Source organism: Eutrigla gurnardus, assembly GCF_963514095.1.
Source record: "Eutrigla gurnardus genome assembly, chromosome: 23".
Taxonomy (NCBI): Eukaryota; Metazoa; Chordata; class Actinopteri; order Perciformes; family Triglidae; genus Eutrigla; species Eutrigla gurnardus.
Genome location: NC_139934.1, coordinates 4,579,615 through 4,589,304, shown reverse-complemented (window position 1 = coordinate 4,589,304; position 9,690 = coordinate 4,579,615). Strand labels below are relative to the sequence as shown.

Below are 9,690 nucleotides of genomic sequence, written 5' to 3'. Positions count from 1 at the left end.
TAACTGCTCAGGTCAGACACTTACGCTCTAATGGTTCGACCCACCCAGTTATTCCTGTAACAGCACTTACATTCAGCATCACATCGGGTGTGACACAACTGTTTTTGGATAGCTTGAACAGCATTAGGGAGCTATGTAAACTGAGTTTGAGCTGAGTGACAGGCGGACACACCCAGACGGGGAAATTACCCGGTTCTTCTTGTCCCTTTGTGGCCGCGTGTGCACGTCATTGCTACGGCAACCAGCGGATGATGCAACAATCAGAAGACTCCCATTGTCCTTCTATGTTTCTGATCAGCCACAAACAGGCAGGTAAGAAGAAAAGGTTGGAGCTGTGAGCTGCAAGTTTTTAGAATCTTAATGCCCCCTACAGGTGAAAGTGCATCAAAGGCTGCAGACTTGTTCAGCATCAGGTTATTACATCAAAGACGTTTGGTGTTTAACTAACAGCCACAGGGGGGGCGATAGATTGGTAATGTGGCAGAAAGGTTGTAGTATAATAATAATAATAATAATAATAATAATAACAATAATAATAATAATTAACTTTATTTGTATAGCACCTTTTAAAAACAAGTTAGGCACAGCACTCATAGACTGCCATTATACATTTCAAATACTTAAAAAAATATTTAAAAATCACTGGAACGCTTTAGTATATTTTAATATTACAAAAATAGATGCCCCCCCCCCCCCAAAAAGGGCAAAAGTATTGAGAAATAAGTAGCACAGCTCTCGCACTAGTCATAACATTTGATTTCAGCTACAGAGGCCTTTTTCCTCCTCTACTTTTCCATTATTGCAATATCACTTAATAACCACAAGGTGGTGCTGTTGTAGCGGATGTTAAAAAACAAACTGACTCCCTCTCTTCACTCATTAAAAGCACCAAAGAGGTTAAATTTAGCTTTTTAACAAATACTGGAACAAGTAAGTCTCTGACACCAACGCGTCTCCAATGCAGCTCTGGTTGGCATGGTAACGGTGTAAATTTCAAACAGTCTGATGTGACTTCCTTTAATGACAGAATGACAGCTGTGATGCATTAAAATGTGGTGGATAGATAGTAACGCCTAGTGAGTGATTACACGGTAGAAAAACACAGACACAGGCATTTATAAAGTATTTGCTCAAGTAGCCGAGTACAATCTTGATGTACTTGTATTGTTTCGAGTATTTACATTTCATGTTATGCTTCTTACATTTGGTACTTTTCAAACATACAGCACAATAGGGACGGGTGGCGACCTCCAGTTCTGAAAAGTGAAGCCAATGCAGAACTGCCTTAAACTTGCATTCTCTCTGCTGGCCATCAGGGGGCGACTCCTCCGGTTTCCCCCAAAAAAAGAAGTCAGATTTACTCATTAAACATGAGTTTATGGTCTCAAGTACTAGTTTCAATTTTCCTTTTTAATTGTGAAGAAGCCGAATCGATGCAGATTGATGATTGGAGGCCTAAACGTCACGATATCTGGTCATCTGCTGCATTATTTTGACCATTTAAAAAAAAAAACATCGTGGAAGTGCAGCACTATATAGCTGGAGTTGCCCTTTAACCCTTCTTCAGTGTCAGATTGGTAGCAAAAGGGGCCATTTCAGCGACACAGGAAAGGAATGTTCTTTACAACCGTCCCTGCAGTGCTGGAGTAAAAATGCACCCGTAAATGCAATTTGTCGTGCAATTATGGGACATTTTTTTCCACATAATGCATGAAAACTGCAGAAAGTGTCTCATTGTATCTGCTATCTTTTCAGTGGAATCAACCATTTTTTTTTCATCAAATTAAACTACTAAATTACAAAGCGACTTAATTATCTCGCAGTGGGAATAAAAAAAAAACTTGAACAATAAAAAAACAACATCTGAGGGGTTTTTTGGTTGCAGTCCTGCCTGGGTGGGGCTTTTCATTGTCTATTCATTTAAGTGACTCTGGGGGGATAGATGGAAAGTTTGAGTGCAGAGAGGGACTGTAGTGCTCTTGTTAGGGGAGGGAGGGGGGAGTGTGCGTGGGACTGCCGGGGCAGACGGGGAGGGGAGGAGGAGGAGGAGGAGGAGGAGGGGGGGAGAAAAAAACTTGGACATTCCCAGGCTGGTAAACATAGCGGAGAGTGAGAGGAAGAGAGGAGGACTGTTGGAGTCGCGAATGGAGGTTTGATAACGAGGAGGAGGAAAGTGCGGAGAATGCGGAGAGGAAGCAAATGTAGGGAAGCAGCCGAGGACTATGTAGGAACTCCCGACTGAAGTCATGGTAAGAGACCCCCCTCTTTTTTATTATTATGTTGATTATGTTCTAGAGAGCTCCGCTCGGTCTGCATGATGTATGAAGTCATCGAGAAAAGATTTACAAAACTCCTTCAGGGACTCAACTTCATCTTAAACCCCATAAAATGCTGATATTAGTGTTTTTTTATTTTTTTATTTTATTTTATACATGGCAACGTGGATTTTTTTTCCATCACGGAAATAATATAATAATTATTATAATAATAAATCATCCATCTAGTACTAATTTCTCGAAAATGTGCTTCAAATCAGCATTTTTCTACTTGAATCACTCATGAGAACAAGCAGTGATTTTCAGCTTTTATAACTCCCAAAGTTCCCCAAATGGCGTGCAAATTACAAATGACGTGTTTTATAAGTAGTGTGACGTCGGTGTGATGGGGGGGGGGGATCAAGGGCTCTCTGTTGTGTCTCCAGGGAGTTTGTTTACCATCCTCACCCCTGTGGTGGTCTGATGGGTGACATTCAGGGAGGCAGAGGGATGAGTTGTGCATCCAGGAGGATTTTTTTAGGGGATCTTATTCCCGCTTCTGTGAGTCGTTGCAGGGTGGAGCAGTTTGGCATCAGGGAGATCAGGAAAAAAAAAAGAGTTGGAGCGAGAAAGAGCGGAATAAAAGAGAGCGAGGGTAGGGTTTCTTTTTATTTTAGGAGGCTTGGACGGCAGCTACAGTGGTTTCGGTGATGCCACATTTTCCACATTGGACCTGAGAGAAAAGGGGGAGAGCGAAAAAAAAAAGAGAAAGAAAAGGGGGAACAAGGGATGGCATGGACTTCAGGGGGGGAAGAACATGTGCTGCACAGTTTCATCTTCCACCAGTTGGGAAAGTTCACGGTGGAAAACAGGAACAGATGTAAACACAATAATATATATATATAAATATATAAAGTAGAGAAATGGAATGTGTCCCAGAACACCAGGCTCAAAAACACCTTATGACACATAAAGGAAACCACTTTCATGCCGGCTCAGGGGCCAAGATGGCCGCCAACACATACACATAAGTGTTAATATGCATCATGCAGTGTGACACACACACTGCGACCTTTGCCACGACCATGTGGCGGAGGGTGTTTCCATCCCCCCGATTCTGAAGCTCTGATGCGACAGCCCCAGTGAAAGTCTTTGCGAGCGGCTGTTTGTTTTAACCCGCCTGGGTCGCACAGGCGGGAGGAGATAACGGCTGGCAGAACAATCCAGACGGGGGTCGGATTGCGGCGTTGTCAATCGCAGGAATCTCCGCTTCGCCGAGTTTCCTGCGATTGTCAAGACTCGCCGGCACGAGCGGCGTCGCCCGCAGGACAAAGTCTCCCTGGCATCTTTTATTGGGCATCCGAGCCGTTTTAAGGGTTCTCATTCGGCCCTGCAGGTTTCCGATTCCCCACATTTTGAACCCGATCGGGAAGAAGCGGAGGAACCGGTTCCCAAACACATTCAAATATTTACTTTGAACACACTTTGCAAGTGAAATCAGAGTTAAAACAGCAAAAAAAAAAGGGGCCTTGAGCCAGAGTTTGTGTATCTGCAGCAGTGAGTGCATTAAAGTAAGAATCTGAGATCTCCAGTTCCAGGTCTCTTAAACCCCAAACTAAGAGTTGATTGGCCGAGAGGGAAACGCCCCAAGCTGCTCTCAGTTCCTAATTAGGAGCCTCCTCACCTCACAGGTGATCTGATTGATCCAATCAACTCAGCAGGGTTGAGACGTTCAGCTGAAACAAAGTGGGGAAAAAGGGAAACTATAGAAAGTACAGAAGACTGCTACATATTTCCATATTAACAAAGAATCAAATGCCGATAGGAGTGACAAACATTTTACCGTCTTTAATGCTGCGTTTCAGTTAGGTTCAGATTAAATTAAAAGTGATTTCAATGTGTTATTTTACATCATACATCAACAAGTACTTGAGCAACATTTCAATAGGGCAATGTAGCCGGCCACTTTGTTGCTTTTGTCACTTGTAGTGTGCGTTGTTTTTAGTCGCTAAAACCAACGCTACGCTACCAAAGTTAGCGACTAGCTGGTGGAGAAAAAAAAAGAAACATTTATCTGCTTTAGAGATATTTATCCTTTGTAGTCGGCGGTCCAAAATGAATGCTAACGTTTGTACGTGTCAGCGCCCGTAAACAAGTATGCTAGCATGTTCCGACAAAAGCTGTCGTAAAGAAAATTCTCAGGGCAAAAAACAACACTAATCATACAGGTTGTAAACATATTCAAGCTTTCCTAGACTACAGTTATCCTTTTATGTTTTCCTTGCTACATCTTGACTTTACGCGATAGCTATGCTAGCGAGCTAACATTCTGCGTAGCCTAGCAACGCATTAGCTGGCTGGTCTCCGGGAACGTAACGCCAGGAAATGTGACAGAAGCAGCTAATTCGAGACGGACGATGATTAAAAATAAGTCAAGTAAAAAAATGAAGTAGTCTATGAATCTGTAGGGAAGCCGTCTGACCTCCTCTAGGTCGGCTTGGATTACACAGAGGAAATCACTTTAGGCCTCTTCCTCCTCTGTCTGCCTCCTCTTTTCTTTCCCAATCATGTCCGTCCTCCTCGTCTGCCCTTCCTCCGTCCTCGCCGTCACTGTATGGCGTCCACATCTGGTTTCCATCATGGTCGCCGCTGCTCTCGTTTCCCATCGATCTCTCCCACCGGTCAGCCTCCCCCTCCTCCCTCCCCCTCGTTTCTTTTCCTTTCTCTGTCTGATCCCTCGCTCTCTACAAGGCTGTCTGCTTCTCTCAATGTCTCCTTATTTCAATCTGAAGGACGGTTCACACGCTATGATCCAAAAATCAGACTACCATTACGCATATTCACTCCCTCGCATTCTTCCCCCTCCGGTGTTGTTATTTTTTTTTAATGAAGACAGGACTTGTGGTGAGCCTGATTAGTTAATTAATAGGCAATGACGAGTTGGGAAAATGTTCCCATTATGAGCCATAGACGAGCCTGGGAACATAGTAATACTGAATGCAAGGTGATGTATTGTCATTTTTAAAAATCTGATTTTAGGCATAGTGATATTGTTTACTTTTTGAAAAAAAAATGCATACATTTGCATAAATCCCAATCCCGGCAAAATCCGACATCACCGCACTACTTTTGTGCAATCTGAGCCTTTTGAGATTTTGGCTTAGTTGTAATAATCATATATACAGTAAATTAAAGGCAAGTTCCACTTTCTTGCTTTTTTCCCCCACAGAGGTTTTAACCGCATGTTCCCCAGTGGATGGAGTTTGTTTTGGTTGTCATGGAGACTGCTCACATGATCTTTGTGTGGAAGTTCCTTAAATTTAAATACTTCTATAAATATCATTAAAAATGCATCTCCAAAAAAAAACTTGTCATGAGCTTAGAAAAGAGACCTGAAAAAAATGATTTTCTTCCCCGTGTGCAAAAAAACCCCCTTTATTCTCTCATCTAATCACAAACATCCGCATGAACGCGTCATGTTTCTCGTTAAACTGTTGTTGTTTCATGTGGTGATGATGTGCATGCAGCTTGTTCTCCACGAGGAAAAACAAAATCCTCCATTACAGAACGTCATATCACAGATAGTAAGACACCCGAGTGAATTAGCGTTATTATATAACATTATAGAGTTATATATGTTCCCTTAAAGGAGCCAAGTCGGCGCGGGGGGAATCTAATTTACAAATGTCATCAGGGGGCTGCTTTGGTTCATGTCCACGTATATATAGGAGTCTGTGATTGCATTAGAGGCACGGATCCTGGAAGCTTCAGGTTAGATGAAGAAACGTGACCTTTTAAAAACACAGCTGTGTTAAAAATAAGAACATTCTACCATGCGGTTTGGTGAGAAGCAGCATTCCTCCCTCTGTTCGACATGGTTCCTCGTGTATTTGAGCGAGTGTTTCCAGTGTTTTCAGGCGTATCCTGTTGTAAACACAAAAAGCTGGTGGCGCTTACATCACATCCAAACCAAATATTGTTTTTTTAGCAAACTAGATTGCCATCTGTGTCTCAAAACGAGCAAAACTGTCGAATAACGTGACGCTAAAATGACTAAAAGTGTTTTTTTTCTAGGTTGCTCCCCAAAACAGGAGTTTGCCTATTTGTACCGACACTTAAAAGTAATGAATGGTGCATTGAGCCGCCGCGTATCGGACCCTGAGGGACTCCAGCTGAGCCAGTCGGGGCCCCACGTTTGCAAAGAGACGTTTGAGTGTCTACTGTCATTTCTTTAATTTCATTTCTTTAACGGCGTTTGTCGAATTAACATGTTGTTGGATGCTTTTTTTTAAGGGGCTTTAGTCTGAGAGGAAGTTCCCGCTGGCTTTGCCATGCAATCCCCCGACCCCCCCTGCTGTGCCTTTACTAGACTCAATATGTTCCGTCAGTGAGCCAGGAGGCCGTTTAAACCCCTTTTTTACAACCGCTACACCTTCAACACACTGTTCGTTACCATGGAGACGTCTTCCTCCTGTACACATGTATATGTATATATATGTGTATATAAAAAGAATAACTGAGTTTTTTTTTCCTGCCTGTTTTTAATTTATTTCTGGGAAATTGGAAAATTCTCACTCGTTGTAAGATAACTTTAACCGACGTCACGGTGGTGGGAAAAAGAGCGGGAATCTTTTGGAAACAAAACATGTCTCGTTGTGCCGTCAGAATAGGAATGCAACAAAAAAGATATTTTTTTATATAATACCTCGTCTCTCATCAATTATTCTTGTTTTTCCACAAGTTGTAGAATATGTCCATTTTTGGTACGGGTCAGTAAACTGTTGCTAATTGTTAGCTCATTAATATACGATTTTCTGCTGGAAAACCAATAAAAAGATTTGTGATTTTAGAGCTCAATATAAAAAAGACAAAATTCGTAATCACTGTTAACGAACACACAAAAAAAACAAGAATCATCCCTTTAATGAGAGCTTTTTAAGCGCGGCCCTCCAGAGGACTAACATGACCTTCCAGCTGGAAAACTGAGCTGCATCCAGCAACATTTATGGACGTTTTTGCCTCATGTTTCGTTTGTTTTTCCCTCCAAGGAGCCGTACAGAAATTCTCTGTTACTATGGAAACATAAAGCTTTGTGGGTTCGAGACCCCGGTTGAAAAGAGAGTGGAGAAGAAACCTAACGGAACATCTTCTGCGACCGTGAACGACCTCAACGAACGCTGGTCTCCAACCAGTTACACGAGAAACTTTGTATATTTCCATCTCTCTTTTCATGACTCGGATCATAACAGAATTTCTCCGGTGTTTGTTTCAACCTTGAATATCCGATGGGCAATTTTTTCGTTGCATTAATTGGAAACAGTGCTTTCTTGTTTGCAATACTCATTCTGTCCTCCTCTGCGGCTAACCCCAAACCCTCTGTGTATACAAAAACAACCCCCCAAAATTATGTTCAGTACGGTTTAACCTTCTTCCATCATAAAACCAGCTCATTCCCTCCTGGCTCCCCTTCTCTCTTCTCTTTTTCCGTCTACTCTGTTCTCCCACTCTGGGGTTTTTTCTCCCACGGCTTTCCATCCGTCCCCCTCGCTCGCTGCCGCATTCGAGACAATATGCCGTCTGTTGAAGAGAATCCCGACGTAATTGTTGTCAGATGACATTCGGAGAGTCAGACGGAGGTGAAACAAAGAAAGTTGGGTGGAAAAAAAGAAAAAGAGGGAGCAGGGACCAAATTGAGGAAGAGAAGCAGATGGGAGTTTTTTGAGAGGAAATGCGAAGGGAGGGAGAGAGAGGAGCTGGAAAAGAGAGAGAGAGAGAGAAAAAGTTGCAGGTTGCCATGCCAACAGTAGAAAAAATAAACACTGTATGTGTTGCATGCTTTGCTCTGTCACCCTCCACCTCACAGGACCAGTGTTGTAATGTTGTGTGTGTGTGCATGCATGCATGTGTGTTTGTGTGTGTGTGTTTGTGTGCATGCATGTGTGTGTGTGTGTGTGTGTTGGACTCTTTTGTTCTGGAGGCTCCTTACATTTACTCGGCCCTCGGAGGAAATGTGTGACGCTCCCCAGGCCGTACAACAGGAAGTCGAAAGTCGAAAGTGTGTATATTTGTCTGTGTGTGTGTGTGTGTGTGTGTGTGTGTGTGTGTGTGTGTGTGTGTGTGTGTGTGTGTGTGTGTGTGTGTCAGCAAAAAGCGAGACACGCCGGCTGTTAAACACAAACACAGACATTTAGAGTTGATTCAGCATCCGGTTATGGATTAACCCTTTCTAACCACGTCTCTCTCTCTCTCTCTCTCAGGGTTCCGAGGCAATGGAGGACTGCGTGCAGGGGGCGCTCTCGTCCCTTTATCCTCCCTTTGAGAGCACGGCACCGCCCCTCCTCTCCCAGGTACATCACACACACACACACACACACACACACACACACACACACACACACACACACACACACAAACACACACACGCACACACAAACACACACACACACACACACACAAACACACACACGCACAGCATAAATAATGCAGATTCAATTAGGTGATAAGGCGACGTCGGAGTGCCGATGTTTCCCCGAGATAGAAAACAAAACACCAACGATCCAGCTGGTCAATTAGAGCCGAACCCGTTTCCTCCAATCAGCAGCTTCACATGACTTGTTTCACCAAAACAGCTGCACACTCATTCCGCTTAACTGATTTAACTGGCAAAACTGGTGCTATCTATGACAGGTGCATTATGGGAAGTCGTTGTCGTCTCTATTATGGGAGGTCGCCTCCCATAATAGAGACGAATAGAAGAAAATAATAGATAAATAAAAAAACAAGTCAAGGATCAGCCAGCGTCAGTAGGACTTTCCTCATTGGGAACAATTCAAACACATTGAAAATAAAAATAAAAAGATTTCCGGCTGTTTTTAGACCAAAACGGTGGCTCGTGCTGTTTTTAATCACCGAAGTCACATTTGTTGGTTTGTTCCAAGTTGCCATGTTTGATTCCAAACAAATGTCTTTCTTACTATGAAAGTAGCTGCTTTGGTGACTTGATGAAACAACGTGGCTAAAAAAGCACAGCGGTATTTCTGATTACATCCTGTCTGGTTTGGAGGAAATTCCTCTTTTCAAAATCCTTTTGACACACAAAAAACATGTAGCATGAAACGTTTCCCACCAGACTTGCATTTCACAAATGTTCTTTTCTCCCTTCAAACATTCCCGTCCAGGTCTTCTCGGTCCTGGAGTCGACCTATCAACACGACAGTCTCCGCTACCTCCTGGATTACTTCGTTCCCGCCAAGCACCTCCTGCACAAACTGCAGCAGCACGCCTGCGTGAGTCCCACATCCAGAACACACATATAATTAGAAACAGAATCAGCTGTCAAATGCAAAAAAAAAGAAAAAGTTTAGAGTGAGAAATCTGTCATCTGTTAGCTTTGTTCTGCTTCTTTATGTGTGTTAGCAGATCTGCTTTTTTTTTT

General features: G+C 43.0%; 1 protein-coding gene across 1 annotated transcript in view; it reads left to right on the top strand.

The window, feature by feature from the left end:
• The first annotated feature begins 2,108 nt into the window (after positions 1-2,108).
• Positions 2,109-9,690, top strand: part of arhgef40 (Rho guanine nucleotide exchange factor (GEF) 40) — a 29,168-nt gene continuing 21,586 nt past the window's right edge. Inside the window, exons 1-3 of the mRNA XM_084002502.1 lie at positions 2,109-2,249; positions 8,513-8,602; positions 9,434-9,541. Coding sequence (XP_083858628.1) covers positions 2,247-2,249; positions 8,513-8,602; positions 9,434-9,541 — 201 coding nt within the window. The 5' untranslated portion in view covers positions 2,109-2,246. The remainder of the gene's footprint in view (positions 2,250-8,512; positions 8,603-9,433; positions 9,542-9,690) is intronic.